The following is an 18,486-nucleotide window of genomic DNA, read 5'->3' as shown; positions in this document are numbered from 1 at the left end:
GACTCCTCAGGTAATCAAAACATCAGAATACACCATGGGAACTCCTAAGGTAATCAAAACATCAAAATACACCATAGGAACTCCCAAGGTAATCAAAACATCAGAATACACCATGGGAACTCCTAAGGTAATCAAAACATCAAAATCCACCATCGGAACTCCCAAGGTATTCAAAACATCAGAATACACCATGGGAACTCCTAAGGTAATCAAAACATCAAAATCCACCATCGGAACTCCCAAGGTATTCAAAACATCAGACTTCACCATAGGGACTCCTCAGGTAATCAAAACATCAGAATACACCATAGGGACTCCCAAGGTATTCAAAACATCAGAATACACCATAGGGACTCCTCAGGTAATCAAAACATCAGAATACACCTTAGGAACTGTGATCTCGATTGTGATCTTCCTCAAATATATGTAAAAAATGAATTTGACTCCCCGCTAAGCACAATTATTTTGAATTGTACTGATGTTCAGAAGGCACTTACACAAATAGATGTAACAAAAACTTGTGGCTACGACAACATATCTGGAGTGTGCTGATGAGTTATGAGTAACATTTTCAACCGTTCATTGAACGATGGTATCTTTCCAAGTATTTTTAAAAGGGCTAATGTTATTCCCATTTTTAAATCCGGTAAAGGTAATGAAATCTCTAATTACAGACCAGTATCTTTACTACCAATTATATCTAAAGTCTCGAAAAACTGGTTGACGTACATGTTTCTAATTTTATAAATCCGCTTATCTGTGATGAGCAATATGGTTTTATGCCAAAAAAGGTCTACTGTTTCAAACCTTGCATGTTTCACTGATCAGATTTCCAAAGCCTTTGATAAAAAAGTAGAATTACATGCTGTATATACTGATGTAAGGATTTCTTCCCAATTAACATTCTCTTTGTTAATGATAGGTGTAGTTGGTATAAAACTGTTGCATAATCCTATTATTATTGCTATTCCACACAAAATACGAAAATGTTTCTTACAGCACGATCAGTGTTTGGTCCAACACAGGTTCCAATTGCTAAATGAGACCCAGAAAACTCCATTCATCCCATGTTTTAAAATGATTTGACTGTATGCATATAACACAATAAATACTTTATGATGTACCAAACTTCAATTCATATTACAACACCCTGCTCACTGGAACTTACTCGGTGCACCTCCTCATTTTACACCAATTCCATTTTTTGGGCACTCGCTGAAAATCTTACAAGTACATGTACCTCTTTATCTCAGACACAACATTCTGAACCACTCGGGTTGACAAAACATATTTCTTTCACTTTATATACAAGACCACAGTTTGTGATCCTGACCATACATTCAGTTTTTCAAAAAGGTACATAACTGCTAGACAGTAACATCATATATGCTACAGCACCTTTTGTTTTGTTATACAAATAAGTGTCCCTTTATAGTACCTATATAAAATGCAGGGTTGTATACAAAACAACATACATATGTGTCTTACCTTATATCAAACTTTCTGTCCCCTGTTAACAGGTACGGGTTGTTTATGTATCTCTGTACTATAAAACCTTGTGTCTGTTTGTCTACGAATTCTATCAGCTCTTTTGGATTACTTGATATCATGATTCCCTCTCCTTAAACAGATAGAACAAATAGTACAGAATACAATTATAGCCTTTTCTAAATAGCATACAATGCAACACAGCTACAAAGATTTCAATTGAGGAAACAAACTGGTTTCTTTAATTGTTTCCAGACCGTGAATAAGATTTTTAAACATCTTCTTGATTACCAAGTTAGTAGAGCATCAAAGGAGACAGACTTTTTAATTTCATCAATCGTTTTCTTTATCATAACGTTAACTGACATACCGGTATGTGTATCTTTAGGAAATACATTTACATCTGTTTCTGAATCAGGAAACCAGATGAAAGATTCTCTATTCTTATTACAGAATAATACAGGACCCTATAATATTACATGATACTTTGATTAATGCATGGATGCAATCCTAATAGCATAATGAAGCAACGATGAAGAATACTCCAAATATTTCAAAGTTTTGCTTTGCATTCCAATATGATATCAGTGTCATTATCTGCTAATTAGGACACAATCTGAAGATGAGCTTTAACAAGTACATACAAGTGATACCTTTTGAGCCAGCTGAAGACTTTGCTATCCATATTACAGGTTTTTCTTCCTGCTTTGCCAGCTTTTTAGCTGCTTTCAAAAAGTCTTCCCTTTCATCAGGTTTTGGTGATTTGCATACTAATACAGCCCCTTGTTCACCAGCTTTCTGTAAGTTTCTGGTAATGTCTTTAGGACAAAGTATAAAAGACTCAGGTAACCATTTAGGGGGAGGTTTTGATGTTGATTTGAAGAAATCTTTGAATAATCTACAAAGAAAAAGATATAGAAAAAAAAATAAAACAAATGAATATTTGTATTTGCCTGAAAGAACAATGTATAAATATTAAGATGACAAAAGTTACAGTTGTAAGAAGTAGTTGTATCATCATTTACATCTTTTACAGTGAATCCTGTCTAATCTGACACCCTGTTGAACACATCATCACATGTTTGTCTGATTAAATAGGAAGTCAGAAAAACACTGGTTTTATTTGATGTTTTCATGAGAAATGGAATAACAATATATATATTATGTCAGATTATTTAGGATGTCAAAATGCTCATGAATCAGATTAGACAGGTCTCACTGTATTACAACATGTGACCTTATCAATAAAATATACAGCATTTCTCAACTAAAATAATGAATAACTCCATACAATTACCAGTTTTTTTGCTATATTGCTCTATACTGGGCTAATACATCATGAAATTCCTAACACCAGATGTACGTAATACATGTGTATAGTCAAAGGATGCCTCAAATCTCCTGAACACTTAATTCTAAAATGAGGCTTTTTTGATATCAGTTGAAATGATACATACATTTATATACGTAATTAGGATATTGTTTGCCACAATAATAAGTATGATCTTAAACTTTAGGACTGTGAATAAATACCAGTACCTGACCATAGCAGTCTTCCTACAGAGAATGTCCGACCCTCTGTAGTAATTAACCAGCTGTACCAATCCAGGGTCATGTCCTGAAAAACATATATTTATTACTTATATTAATTAAGCCAAATGTTACTTTAGTCCCTTCCAAACAAGAGAAAACACTGCATTTCCCACATTGTGTTATGGTTGTGCAAATAACAAGATACAGATCTGTTTAAGATCTGTTCTTGAGAAATATCAGTTTGGAAGGTCTGCAATTTTGAATTAACATGATAACAAATTCTCTTTTTACAAAAGGTCATGGGAAATTGAAAAGTGATAACCTGTGTCTTTGACCTTGGAGACAGTTCAATTTACATCACAAAAGGTTCCTAATCATTGGAGACAGTTCAATTTACATCACAAAAGGTTCCTAATCAGACTCTAAAACAGATCTAGACATCTTGTACATAGCTGTCTTGTCTATAGATCAGAACAATGGAGAAATCAGGAAGTCTCTGAAATACACTGAGATTGGCTATTTTTTAAATTAATTATACATAAAAACTGGCATTTAAATTTCAGATACATTGTACAACATTCAGGATGAGATTAAAGTTAAGGGTGATGGAACCAACGTCAGGTGTAGGCTTATGGGTTGATCAGTGGGGCACTTGGCTTTGAGTATGAATACCAAAAGGTATATATATGCAGGGCGATTACAGAAGTGTAATATATTTCAAGAAGGATTTTGTTTGTACCATATTCAGCATCAGATAACATTTACCTAGTCTTCCAAATGGCAGTTTGTTTCTCTCTCCAAACATGAGTTGGAATGATGCTGAGTTGGCTGGTAATTTCCTCCAGTCTTCAGGTGCAGTTTTAAGAAGAAAATTGGACACTGCTTTATACACACTGCTCTTCATATCTCTTTTCACAAAACCATACATTTTGATTCTGAAATATTTAAAAAAAAAAATGCTTTTAATCTGTATGTTTGTAATGCAAGTCTACTCTATACTTTAGAGCAACTTTAAATATTCACATTATTTTCCTTATAGGAGACCAGTATAAATAATCAAGAAATATTTATCCATTATTAGGAAAATGATGAACTCAACTTGATGCCTTGTTTTTAATATTAAAAGCTATTTACATGTATATGGTATTTGATAGGACAAATTGTTATTTTTGCTTTTACAATAATACATAGTGAATTCTATTTATGGTACAGAGCCCAACAACTTTTCTACTGTAAAGAAAACAAGAGGCCCAGAGGGCCTGTATCGCTCACCTGGTTCTTTTGTTACATGAAACTGACATAGAGGTAACTTCAGACCAAATTTGGTAACTAGAACACAAGATATTTTAACATCTCTAAAACGCTACTCAAGATATTGTTGTTTGAAATTTGAAATTATAATTTTAAAGCTTTTAACCAACGTTTACGTTCAACCCCCGGCTAGCACTTCAAGTTGACATTTGACCTCATTACTGTAATTAAGAAAAAGATTCGCACTGCTGGTCTACATAACATACCCAAGTATCATGACTCTAGACTAAATGCTTCTTAGGATATTGTCGTGTTTTTTTTTTTTTTTTTTTTACATTTTTGACTCCTATGACCTTTAAAGTAATTATAAGTCAAGGTCATTTTCATGAGGAAACTTTATAGCACTCCATCCCATGTACCTACTGGCCAAATATTATGACCCTGTGCCTTATGGAACTTGAGAAGAAGATTGTTAAAGCTTTTAACCCATGTTGGCATTTGACCCCGACTAGCACTTAAAGTTGACGTTTGACCTCATTACTGTAATTAAGAAGAAGATTTGCACTGCTGGTCTTCATAACATACCCAAGTATCATGACTCTAGTCCAAATGGTTCTTAGAATATTGTTGTTAGAATTTTTGAACATATTTGACCCCTGTGACCTTGAAAGTACGTCAAGGTCATTTTAATGAGGAAACTCTAAGCACTCCATCCCAGGTACCTATACTGGCCAAATATCTTAACCCTAGGTCCTCCAGTTCTTCAGAAGAAGTCGTTTAAAAGAAAAAGTTGACGGACGAACGACGCAGTACCGCATAAGCTCACATGGCACTTCGGGCCAGGTGAGCTAAAAATGTTTAGTTTGTCAAATTTATATGCCATATACCGGGTGTAACACTAGAAACTAGTCAGCATGTCCGCACACACAAACGGACGGACGGAAAAAGTTCTGCGAGGGTATAATGAACCTATGGGATTGCATATGTAAAATTATATTATATAGTTAGATAGGCCTATACATATGTAAAATTATAGTATATAGTTAGATAGGCCTACATATAAGCTATGTATAACTTACAATACCCAATTCGTCTCAACAGAGCCATTTCCACTTTCAGTTTACAGGTGAATAACTAACAAAGTAAAACGTACAGGTACAAAAATCACAGTAGGTCTACATCCTTAATTGCGAAACGAAATGTCCTAATAACCAATGTCAGTGTTAATCTTTGACATAACAATCGATACATGCTAATCAGATCATCTTTGACAGGTATCGTCAGGCAATAATCTCTATTGTGGAATTCTTTTACGTGAAGTTAAATTTAGTATACAAAGTTATCATCATAGTTAAGAAAACGTTTGCTTGTCACATCTTTCTATGCCTTACAGGTAAGCTTATAATTGACACCTACGAAAAAAAATCGACCCAGCGATCATCATTGTGCAATGCTATTTGAGCGTGGTTCAAAATGAGCAGAAGAGGCGGCAAGCCAAATAGATGCGGTGGTAAATTCAATCGCTCCAGAGGCAGAGGCGGAGGTGGTGGTGGTAGTGGCGGCAGAAAAGCAAATGAATGTGATGTTTATGATTACGATGACATCGTATTGGATGGAGCAGATTACATGATGCCAACTGGTAAACCATCGACCAGAGGCAGGGGGCGAGGTGATAGTTCGAGAGGAGCCCGGGGCAGTGGCAGGAGTCGAGGCCAAAGTGGTCGAGGCAATAGTGACAGGAGTCGAGGCCAAAGTGACAGGGGTCGAGGCCATAGTGACAGGAGTCGAGGCAATAGTGACAGGGGTCGAGGCTCGAGTGACAGGAGTCGAGGTCAAAGTGACTGGGGTCGAGACTCACACAACAGTTCTGATCGCCCAAGGTAAACAAAATATCTCCTTGAAGAGCATTATTGATGTTCGTTAAACTGGATGTATAAAGTACTGCGCATAAAAGAATACATTGTATAACTATGATTTTTTTAGGGAGGGGGTGCTAGGGCCTAGCTTTATAGGGGGTCAGGATCTCCTTGTTTGGAAAAGCTGTATTTCTACACAATGCTGTTTTTATCAGCTCGTGTATATAACCAAAAAAGGTGATATAAACAAGCTCGATACAGGTCTAGTACACTCTGACGATTGAGCTATATAGCTATAAAGACCTATATCAGGTTGGGGAAAACCACAAACTTGCGTATATACGCAAACTAGCCTATTAAACGCAAGTTGGAGTATGGATTTGTTACTAAAAATAACCCAAATCGCTCTAGCATTAACTTTTGCAAGATATTATTGAAAATCGCATTAATTTTCGACAAGGTAAATAATATTTTGCTAAAAGATGTTGACTGAAAGTGTTGGCTACTTAGAAACTTGATGTAACTTTACTTAAAGTATTGCATCTATTTTTGGTACTTTCCCACATGCAAATAAAGTTTATTTTTGCATTTGTATTATGTTTCATGTAAGAATAAATGCGACCTGGACAAACAATTTGAAAAAGATAAGATTAAAGTGGTTTTGGCTATTTTTCCCCAACCTGTATATAGCTATATTCACCTATAAATTATAGCTGTATTGAGCTTTCTTTTCTCAGATTTCAATTTTCATTAAATTAAAATAAGGCTGTATAAAACAATAAGGTTGATGATATTGTTGACTACAAAAAGCATACACATAGTTAGATGTTTATTTTCATTTTTCATAAATGTAAAATTTCTGATTTATTTACATCAATATTTTTTAAAAAGAATTTTTAAAAAGAAAGCATACATTTAATGTCTTTTGTTATCAACCTAATGATAAAGTCTTCTTTTAAAAGCGACTTTGTTTTGTTTTCCTTAAAAAAAGAAATCAAATGAAAATAGCTCAAAAGACCTATTTCAGATAGGTCAATAGATCGAGAGCTATTATAGGTCTTTACAGCTATATAAGTGTACTGGACCTGTGACATGGTACAGCGTAGAGTTGCAAGATTTGTCACTATAACCGCTACTATATAACACCTCAAGCGTTAGTGACATGATCCAACATCTTAACTGGCCCAGCCTAGCTCGCTTATAGATGTAAGCTTAAGGATGCCCGTTTTATTATGATGTATGAAATATCACATAATAAAATTGCCATCAATAAATACCTCCATTTTACACCACAGTTATGACAATCCAGACATTCTCATCATCTCTACTATCAGATTCCTCAATGTAAAGCTGACTGTCGTAAATTCTCTTTCTTTCCTAGAACTGTCCCAGGGTGGAATAAATTGCCTCTTGACCAGCTGGTAGCTTCAGAATCTTTTGACACCTTTGAAACCAAACTTCACTCTCTAAATCACTAGTATTTCATACACACAACACCACATCTTTCTTTGCGATGCACACACTCTTACAACCCTACATTGACATAATCTTCAATATGATGAAGTAGGTCAATTATTCGGTAGACAAAGACCTAGACATACACTGAAGCAATCTCATTGCATGTTGACAACTTGCTGTATAATGATTGTGGTACATGGTTTGTTTGTGTGATATCAATCTCTATAAGCATAGTTTCTTACACTCTGTTTCACCTCATGCATTATCCTTAACATGTTTACTAACAAACACATTTAGCATTGAACTACCTTGCGAAGAATGTAATGGCTAGGCACAAGGTTGATTACCAGTTACATGCTGGTAGCTAATTCAGCCTGAGTTTCCTCTGGCCCTAGCACCAGATTTAGACATTTAGATGTCTGGTGTGGGGCCAGAGTGTGCTCCTATATGAATGAAAACGTGGCTCTGCCCCCACACCAGACATCTATCTGTCAAAACGTCTAAGTCTGGTGTTAAGGCCATATTCCTCTACTACAGATCAGGTTAGTAGTTCTGACATTTTGTGAGAGCATCTGTTTAGAGTTTGGAAGTCTGGCAGGGTTCTTGAATCCTAATCGGATCATAGCGTTTTTCTATTCCGGTTACACCACATGTATGACAAGCGATATTAATTCCATTATTAGAAATGATTTAATTGTATGCAATTTAATTTTCAGGAGACAGGATGTTCGAGTAAAGCTGCAGACTCTATATATGAGTGAGGAGAACCAAGATATGTTGCGGGACATGTTTAAAGATATCCATGGAGAGGAACCTGACATAATGAGGTGCAAATCAGACTCTGATCAGCATTATTGGTAGACTAACAAATGCAGAAAAGCAATCAGAGCCTTTAATTTTGTCATGACATTTTCCAATGGTATAGATGTAGAGAAGATACATGAATTAGAATAGAACCCATGACTATCAGCCTTTTCTGGATACAGTGATTTTTCTTCCTCTTTTCCACAGGGGCCTCAGTGCCTTGTGGCTTTGGGAAAGAAGAAATTAACCAGGAAAAAGGGCCTTACAACAACCCAAAATTAACTTTAAAAGAATCGCAGAGACTTGTTTACTAGATTTAACATGCTCTCGCATAAACAATTTAAATGTATAGTCTGTATGTTATAAAGGAACACATGCATGAGAAACAGTAACAGTCCTTTACAAATATTATTCAACCGATGAAACATTTGTGAATTGTACAGTAAATGTGCAATTTGAACTGAAATAATTTTGAAAACTCTGTCTTATTTTCCTAGAAAATCTCCTTCACTCGGTAAAATTGAATACAAGTGCTATTGCTCTATTTTATACATTACAGTGAGGAGGAGTATGATGAGCTGGATATGAGAACAGAAGACCAGTACTGGTTGACACAAGACCCCCTACAGATAGAGGACGTCCAGGTCTACTATGAGAAGAAGATAAACAGTAAGATGGACTCAGACTCTATTAGTCACATCGCCATCAACAAGCTAATGAGGTAAGTGGAATAACTGTAATAAGTATGAGATCACATTCAAATTTTTGCATATATGTATTGACAAAAGATATCCATGTTGTATATTTTACAAATGTGATTATACTTGATAACAAATATACAAACATGTTGTGCATATATGTACTATAAGATATCTTGGTGAAATAAATTGTTATATAATTAAGATAAAAGCCTTTGTTTTAAATCTAGTCATGTTTGATAACATACAAGTGACGATATGCAGTTACACAGTAAAATAACTTAGATATATATGTACATGTTGTATAACAATAAAATGTGACATACAACCTATGAAAGATTCGTTTTATGAGCAAGTCTGGTTTATCAAAGATACAGGTTTCACAATATGGTTTAATAACATACAGGTTTATATAAATTGTAATGTTATGAAAACAGTTTTGATTAATCATAGATATGGGTTTATTGTGATAGCAGTGTTTGTTTATTATAAATATTGGTATGTTGTGATAACACTTTTGGTTAATCATAGATATGGGTTTGTTGTCATAACGGTTTTTAGCTAAGGCGTTAGCCGCAAGCTATCGGTATTACTTCAGTAATGAGCTCAAGATATTCATAAATGTCATTTTCACACATACGCCGCTCTAGCGGTACACAATGGTACTAAATTGAATCATATACTGGACCTACTGTCTTTATTATGCGTTACTTTGGACTCAAATGTACTTGAATGGCTTGTAAATATCATTCCTTACCTTGGTAGAACCTATGATCTTATCACAGCGTCGTATTCTTTTTGAAAAAGCACCCTGTTTATCTCAATCGGGAACTTCCACTTGACTAGGTCATGCATGCTACACGCAACTTAAAAACATATTGATTAATAAAATGTTTTCTACGTGGTTTATCAAAAACAAAAACAAAACTGTAAATATTAACTAAATAAATTTTCTTCGACTTCTAAATAAGTTTTGTATCGTTAGCAAGGCAGTTAAAATTTTCGAAATCTTCGGAAATGTTCGGCCTCGATATATATACCCGTGATGCAACCGGATGTTTACATCTTCCTGATTGCCGATTGATAGCAGCTGACCTCTCAATGACCTCTCAACATCATCAACAACCATCATCTCAATTCTATTGCCATCGGCAGAAAAAAATGTAAGCAATGAATATGTTTATATTTTATCTATCGTTTGTGTAAATTATGTTTTTTATCACCAACACCTTTTTGGTTCATACAACTTTTTTACAACAACATACCACCATCCATCATTAGCCGCCAATACATCCTTTTCCATTTTTCACAATGTGTTTGCTAAAATAAAGATGCGTCATCATTTCATCACATCATGAAGGTTTATATAGTCGGATTGTAGTAAGAGTAGTAAGTTCAGTGAGATGGTATCAAATTATGACCATGTTTGTTTACCCCTCAAACTTGTTTTGATACAAATTCATTGTCCGTGACGTCGGGGCTCCTCCCCCGGTTTATAAATGCGATCGTCATAGCCAATAACATGCCGTAGTTGTTGGTCACTATGAGCCATACAATTCCCTGTGTTATCATAGAATGGTACAATAGTTTTGTGTATGGGGAGCATCTAAATCACTTCTATAACCCATCAGATGATTGGGGGTTGCTGATTTTTAACCTGGCAGGAACTACAAATTAATTTAGGGTGGGAGTAGAAAACGTAATTCAAACTCAAATGTCAATGTTTTGATTACGTTTTAAAAAAATGGCGCGTGCAACGACTATGCAATCTGTTTTGGACTATGGGAATAAATTCATACTATAGAAATACTTTTCGTCATATACATTTTAAAGGTCAGATTTTTCAATGTTCTAAAAAATTATGGATTGGTGATCCGATTTGGGTACTGTCATCTTACACTATGCATGTACTGCAGACCGGGATCTTCCTAGAAAAAATACCCAAAATTACAAAATATCAATGTGCAACTTGCAAGCCTCATCACTCATTGTGTCCTGCTGCGAATATATACTTGAAAACTTTGTCAAACAAAAATGTAATCACCAGAATAGATATTGTTAACAATTCTATGTAAAAAACTAAGTAAAAAGATGACTGGACAAAAGATAGCTTGCAAGTTGCACATTGATATTTTGTAATTTTGGGTATTTTCCCTAAGAAGATCCTGGTCTGCAGTACATGCATAGTGTAAGGTGACAGTACCCAAATCGGATCACCAAACCATAATTTTTTAAAACATTGAAAAATCCGAGGAGGAATTGTATTCAGTTATGGTTGTATCACAGGTTAGTAAGGTAGGTAAACAGATGGATTAAAGTTCCGTATGCTTCGCCGGTACCACTCTGAAGATGGGTTTGACGTCTATACCGTGGTTCCAGGTCTCCTTGAAGGTAGGTAGCGGTTGGCCATCTGTTTACCTACCTTACTTACCTGGACACTTTAGCACCATTTATCCAATGGACACTGTTATCTAATTACCACTAGTGTAGTATACATGTACTTTACAATATCCATTTTCAAGTAATGATAAGTCAACACTAGTACTATCCATCATTGTGATCATGATCTTTTTTTACTAATTACAATGCATTCATCATTAACTCTGCCATAGCCATGTGTTAGCTTGGAAAAGTCTGCCAAATTATGGACTCATGAACTATGACGTCACTATTTACACCATGTGATCGTTGCCTGGCAGAGGCACTGCATTTCATACTTCAGGTCTGGTTTGAATTGTAAACAATTGTTCTGACGATGGCTTATCTAATAAGCTGAAACTAGTAAACTGCAATAAATATGCCAAGTAACTTCAAGTGGATGTTGTCCAGTCATCTTTTTACTTAATTTCCATTACTCCCTGGACTGGACTATTGAATTCCATAGGAATTAATCCATCCCTTGGAGGCGCTGAAACAAAAAGAACATTCATTCATGGACGTTGGATCTCCCACCTCCCTTATGTAAAAAAAACTGTACATATCTGTCATAGATCAGATAGAAACACTTATTTAGTAACCAACAGAAATGTCCTTACCCACTACATTCGTGTACAACGACCTGGAAGTGTATTTGTGGTCTGAGGCCATATGCCTAAAGGAAATGACAAAAAAATATTCTGTTTTACTTTATACCCAACTTAAAAGACAGAAAATGTTAACTATTTTTCTTTCGAAATTTTGCCATTTTAATACCCCTCCCCTTATATACGGAGGGGGGAATTATTGAATGGAGTTTGAAAGAATTATTTATTGATGACATATACAAAAAAAGATAACTCAGAATAGCTTTTTGAGAGACCTACCTTTACTTGTCAGGGGCAATATTCAAGACATAATTAACCCTAACTTCAACCAGAGACATATATACTACATATATACTACAGAGGTTGGAAACTGACTCTTTCTCATACCAAAGCTCACCTGTGTCGGGTAGTCTATTATTGTGTTTATACCCAAGCCATAGGTCTACCTTAATCTTGACAGAACATGTTAACTATTTTTCTTTCGAAACTTTGCCATCTTTATTCCCCTCCCCTTATTTTTGGAGGGGGAAAATACTGAACGGAGTTTGAAAGAATATTTATTGATGGCATATTTTAAAAAAGCACCTCAGAATAGCTTTTTGTGAGACCTACCCCTACTAGTCAGGGGCAATATTTAAGACATAATTAACCCTAACTTCAACCAGAGACGTATATACTTCAGAGATTGGAAACTGCCTCTTTCTCATACCGAAGTGCACCCGAGTCGGGTAGTCTATTTGGATGACATCAATTTCATTGCATTTGCAACGGCCTACAATATTGTTAGAGGATTTCCGAAACGCAAATTACGGCGGCCATTACTCATCGCCGAATATTTGTATGTTAAATTTAGATCTTTGTTAGAAGGCCTTTTTCAACATAATTTAATTATTAATATTTTATACTGTTAATTTAGAAGTCCATCTTAATACTGAAATAGATGTTTATAAATTTAAGAACTCCATGGGAAAAGAATGCACATCGTGATATGAGGGCAACTAATTAGTGAGCGTACATACAAATTATAACTGTTACCCTGTGACGAGTTACCCCCCCCCCCCCCCCCCCCCCGGTAAGGTGTGAATTTGGCAGGGTATGTCAATATGTCGTGAACTTTTATCTAGAAATTCATTTGGGCTGCCTGTATTTATCCATTCTTTCTCTGACATCATTTCGCAATCTGGGAATCTCCCACTACTGCATCAGCTACTGAAGACTTGCACAAGTTATTATTAGAAGGCCAAATCAGTCATTACAGTGAAAAGCCCATCAAATTTTTAGCCAACAATTTCTAGTTATCTTTTGATAATGTTCATCAATTAACAAGTCAAAAGTGTAACGAGTCTATTACTAGTGTAAATGTCAAACCCTGGTTAAATCCGTAACATTATTGGAATACGCAACATTAATCAGTAATTGTCGATTCAATTCACTGATATTACTAAACTGGGTAGACACAATTGGTTAATACTTGAACACTTACAACTTATAATGTGACATAATGTACGTTTATTTTCTCTTATCCTAGTTTCTTTGTTTGTACAAGTTAGTTGTTGAGTGGTCTGCTCATATCAGTGATGATGAATGAAATGAATGTTATTTCTCACTATACAAGCTATACTGCTATGCCTCCTATTTCTTTTGAATATTGTCTCTAAACATTATTATTGCTGGTGCAGAAATTATATGGTGACTATATTCTATTTTAGGGAAAAAGCAATCGATATTACAACAGACAAGGATGGTTATTGATGGGAGGAAGGAGGATGAGAAGTAGGAACTGAATCCCCTCTCTCATACCTTTGAGGACTTCATGAACTTTTTCAAAAAGCTGCAAGAATTGTACCAACTGTGACATGACATTTTTAAGTCTATCAGTTACCGTATATAGGAGGAACCTCTGACTAAATCATTTTCTCTCAGGCTCATGACAGCCGAGTCCACAGATCCTTCCAACGGCGAATAGTTCAAATACTTTCCTTGCATATTTTTCCTTAATGGAAAAGTCAGTGATCTTGACTTAGGAGTGGGGCAGATTGAATCTGTGATTATTGATGCTGAAAGCCTGATGAATGTGATTGAACAGCCCCTACTGACTAAAGGCACTAATGTTGGAATCTACGTTTGTTTTGATCAATATAACACTATGGGTGGTGGGAGCAAATTTGAAAAACATTCCTGCTAACCCCTGAATCTCCCAATGGGGGTCATGACCCCCATTGGGAAATTCTGTGGGGGGTGACACTAGTGACTACAAAATTCTGACTATCCTTGTATCACGGTAGTATAACCCTACCATTCTGACTATACTTGTACAATGCTGACTATAACCCAACAATGCTGACTTTTTACTGAAATTCACTTTAAATTACCATGGTTAGGTTATACTCAGCATTGTCGTTTTAAGGTCAGCACGGTCGGATTAAAGTCAGCATTTTTATTTAAAAGTCAGCATGGTCCGATAAAAGTCAGCACGGTCCGATTAAAGTCAGCATATAAAGATTTTACCTGTGTTCATTGATCCACGCGCAAGCTCCACACGACCAGTGCTAGACAGCAGCAGGGGATTTCACACCTCCTGTAGGCCGCGAGCGTCCTCTGATCGCGGCATTTCTTTACCTTTGAACTGCCTATAGACATCAGTTTCACACAGAAATACTGAAATTCTTCCGTACACGGCCATTCTTTACCCACTGTGCTTACGTTTTCACAGCTACTGTTCCGTGGGTAGACTGCCATTGCAAATAACGAAAGGCGAATCTCGTTCACTGTTCTATGCTCAGTGCGTTTTGAAATGTTCTGGTCATACTTTATTCTTTGAACGTAACTATGTTGTTTTTCAATCAAGTAATTGCCTAGTTTACACTGCAGCACGGCTAGTTACTCGTACTCGAAAGAGAGAGCACATCCCACCTGCACTTTATTCGTTGCACTGGTTACCTGTACGATACAGGTCGCAGTACAAAATTCTGGTATACACATACAAGGCACTGAATGGAACAGCTCCTCAGTACCTACAGGAACTTGTTACCCTGTATCAGCCGTCAAGATCACTGCGGTCGGAGTCAGAATCTTTGTTGTGTGTCCCAAAATCTCGTACTGTGACCTACGGAAACAGATGCTTTGGGAGGGTTTCGGCTACGTTGTGGAATAGCTTACCATCTGCTATTAGGAAGTCGAATACCCTGGCCAAGTTCAAGAGGGACATAAAAACTCACCTCTTCACATCTGCATTTTAGAATCTTTGCAAAGACGTCATGTAAATACCACCCTTTTATTTGTTCAATTATGTGCACATTGCTTGTTAAATGTATGAAAGTGATTGCAAGCCTTTGTTGTTTGTTTTCACAATTATAACCATTACTATTATCCATATGTTGTAAAGCGCCTTAGAGTAATTTTACAAATTATATAGGACGCTATATAAATACTGTATATTATTATTATTAATCGTGTGTTTATATAGTGTTTTAAGCTATAATCAAATCATTTACACGATGTTCTCATCATACTTTTATCAAACGTAAATATGTTGTTTCGGATTTTTTTTGCACCTGTTAAATGTTTTAAAATCGATTGTTTTTTTACTTGAAATAAGAATCGCCTGTTAACTTAGTTGTGTATGTTTTCCTTGGTTGTACTTGTTTTGAAATGAAACAATCGCCTCGTTATCATTGTTTTAGTCATTCTTTTATCGACATAAGTTTGATTTGCAATGATCATCGACTGTAACGCGCGATAAAAAAATCGCGTCAGAATTAATCATTTAATTTTCGCGCCTTCACGGCATAACATATGTTATGTCTTCTGGTAGAATTCAGGACCTTTTTTTAAAATAAATAAAACAAATCTTTTCACACATTTTGTTTTATTACATTCCCTCTTTTCAAAATACTTATTTCCCTGTATGTACAGGGAAATGAGTTAATTGTAGAAAACTTTGCATCTTTCATCATTAATGCATACTGGGAGCATGAACTCCTCTAGAAGCTCCTCTATCTATTTCTCTCTCTCATCTTTATGTACTTCATTGGGAATCTGACTGCCTGCAGGTTGGAAACTGGAAAAAAATATAAAAAAATGCATTTAATGTTAAATACAGGTATTTATAATATTGTTATAACAATATCTTGGTACACTCAGATTTGTACGACTGCAACAAATTTTAAAGCAATCTTGCGATCGATATCTGGAAGCATGTTCATGCAGATTTTGGTAAATTAAAATAATCATGATCTACCGTTGAGAAAGTAATGTGCTCAGAATTTAAGCTACTAAATAACAACTTTGTGTTTATAACCTTGTCGTCAAAGTTCCTGAAAATCGCTCACGTATGTCTGTTGATGTAATAAAGAGCACCCGAACCTACCAAAAGAATTTAGGTATACAGTAGAGTACAGTTTACAACAAGAATGATCGATCGGGCTCAACATTTTTTTTTATGAAGCCACTCAAAATAATTTGTCCACAAAGTATTGTTATAAGAGCGAAGCTCTCGGGTGCCATAGGCACCCGGGCAGAGCTCTTTACCGGTAACATGTGCATGTAAATAGATCTGATCAAAACTTCCATCACTAAATCGTACAGCTACAGCCTAGAAACTATTCGTACTTCCGGTGACCTCTTCCGGTGCATAGAGGCCGTAAGTATGCATAATCGAATAATGAAGCGACATGTAACGTAGCAGGAAAATTATGTATTCTCACCAACAAATTTAAAAAAAAAAATATTGACCATATTTACTACACTGGGCGTGTTTATTTCCACGATTACTTTCCTTTGTATCGAAAAGAGAAATGATTGGCAAGCTTACATGAATGCCACACGCTAATGGATGACAAACTGTATTACCGTCGATTAAATTAGCTTAAATTTTGGAAAGAAATAGATAATTTGATACTGACAACTTTCTAAACATAAACATTTTCCATCTAAATATTGATAGCAGACACATTTATCATTTTTTCTAACGTTTAACGCAGTCCGGATTACGGTTGTGCATGTGAAAGTACTACGATTGGGATTCCATGCACTGTTGTAATACTGTAGTAAACAGTACTCACCTTTCAAATTTGCCTGGCTTTCACGAAAGAGAGACCGCCATTTTGAAAACATTTCGAATTGTGTACAGACTTTACATATACCTGAATACTAAACCTCCGAGACACACGAATAGAGCACTTCCGGAAATAGGGAGATACTAATAAGAGCGCGGAGGCGGGTGATTCCGGGTCATGTGGACTGAATGCGGAAGATTTGTATGACCCGCGCGGGTCATGAGTTGGTCGCGGGTGATAGGTTAATTTTGCGGGTGTGACTCGCAGGATGCGGGTCATTTAGCAGGTCTGTTAAAAATATCTTTTTAAAAGATAGAAATACTGGTCATGGGTTCCTACTGGTTTTTGTCCAGTGAATTAAAAGTCAATGCAAATGTTAAGCAGTAAAAGAAATGTAACATCCCTGGTATACATTGTACTTTTATCAATGCTTATGCTCAATATTAATAAAATAAAAAAAGTTATAATGTGTAAACCGTGTCCAACTTTTGATATCAAATCTTGTGTGATATATGAGAGGAATCGCCCACAAGATTGTATCTTGGCTATGTCAATGAAAGCAATGATTTCTTAAGTTTTCAACCATATTTCTTGAAAGTTCATTTCTAAATTTCATGCATCAATTCTTCAAGACAGTTTTAAGGTCAAGTTCATACATTCAAGGTGAAGGCTACAGCTACTCAACCTGTACATGTGACAGAGTAATTGTCAGTTCTTTCCTAACTAAGTATTCAAACAAAATTTTATAAAACTTGCTCCATCATTCTGAACATCAAATCATGCACTACAAACAAATACACATGCAACCTCAACTTCCAATAAGTTTTGGTTTCAACATTTATTGCACAATGGTATCGAAACCAACAGTAATGACAACTGTAATAACATAGTATGTGCTCTAGATGGTACATTAGCAGTACTCTTTTAAAATATATTTGAAATTGATATGTGTATCTTATTTCAAATGCTAGCCTATGATGACGATAAAGCTGAACATATGCTATACATTTTTATGTGAAGAATTTATGCAATGGAAATAGAGGAAAAATAATGTAACTTTCTTAATCTTGTGTGTGTGTGTGGGTATGTATGTTTATATTTTGTTTATCTTATTCAGTGTTGAAACATACAACAATGTATTATATTGTATTAGAGTGCTTTTTATCCTATTTGTTCCTAGGAACACTGATGCAAAATAATTCCATTTTTCAAAAGTTTTTAAAAGCTTTTTAGGTCACCTGAGACAAAGTCTCAGGTGACCTATTGCGATCGCCTTTTGTCCGTCGTCGTCCGTCGTCCGTCGTTCGTCGTTCGTCGT

At 35.6% G+C, this 18,486-nt stretch overlaps 2 protein-coding genes across 4 annotated transcripts in view; one reads left to right on the top strand and one right to left on the bottom strand.

The window, feature by feature from the left end:
• Nucleotides 1–1,484: 1,484 nt before the first annotated feature.
• Nucleotides 1,485–5,580, bottom strand: LOC110464299 (tubulin--tyrosine ligase-like). Of its 3 annotated transcripts, none has more exons than XM_021519439.1 (5): nucleotides 5,352–5,580; nucleotides 3,787–3,956; nucleotides 3,028–3,106; nucleotides 2,142–2,386; nucleotides 1,485–1,621 (listed from the first exon to the last, which is right to left on the bottom strand). In XM_021519439.1, the coding sequence occupies exons 2-5, from the start codon at nucleotides 3,947–3,949 to the stop codon at nucleotides 1,485–1,487; spliced, it is 624 nt and encodes a 207-aa protein (XP_021375114.1). In that variant the 5' UTR covers nucleotides 3,950–3,956; nucleotides 5,352–5,580. The 3 variants fall into 3 exon arrangements, with proteins under 3 accessions (XP_021375114.1, XP_021375115.1, XP_021375113.1); XM_021519440.1 differs by lacking the exon at nucleotides 5,352–5,580 and adding an exon at nucleotides 5,160–5,178; XM_021519438.1 differs by lacking the exon at nucleotides 5,352–5,580 and adding an exon at nucleotides 4,294–4,408.
• A 117-nt stretch (nucleotides 5,581–5,697) lies between these two features.
• The window catches only part of LOC110464296 (putative ATP-dependent RNA helicase DHX57), a 50,895-nt gene continuing 38,106 nt past the window's right edge, over nucleotides 5,698–18,486 (top strand). The window contains exons 1-3 of the mRNA XM_021519433.1: nucleotides 5,698–6,152; nucleotides 8,303–8,413; nucleotides 8,950–9,111. Coding sequence (XP_021375108.1) covers nucleotides 5,746–6,152; nucleotides 8,303–8,413; nucleotides 8,950–9,111 — 680 coding nt within the window. The 5' untranslated portion in view covers nucleotides 5,698–5,745. The remainder of the gene's footprint in view (nucleotides 6,153–8,302; nucleotides 8,414–8,949; nucleotides 9,112–18,486) is intronic.

This window comes from Mizuhopecten yessoensis, unplaced genomic scaffold, assembly GCF_002113885.1.
Source record: "Mizuhopecten yessoensis strain PY_sf001 unplaced genomic scaffold, ASM211388v2 scaffold10981, whole genome shotgun sequence".
Taxonomy (NCBI): Eukaryota; Metazoa; Mollusca; class Bivalvia; order Pectinida; family Pectinidae; genus Mizuhopecten; species Mizuhopecten yessoensis.
The sequence above is the reverse complement of the archived record's forward strand: the minus strand, read 5'-3'. Positions and strand labels throughout refer to the sequence as shown.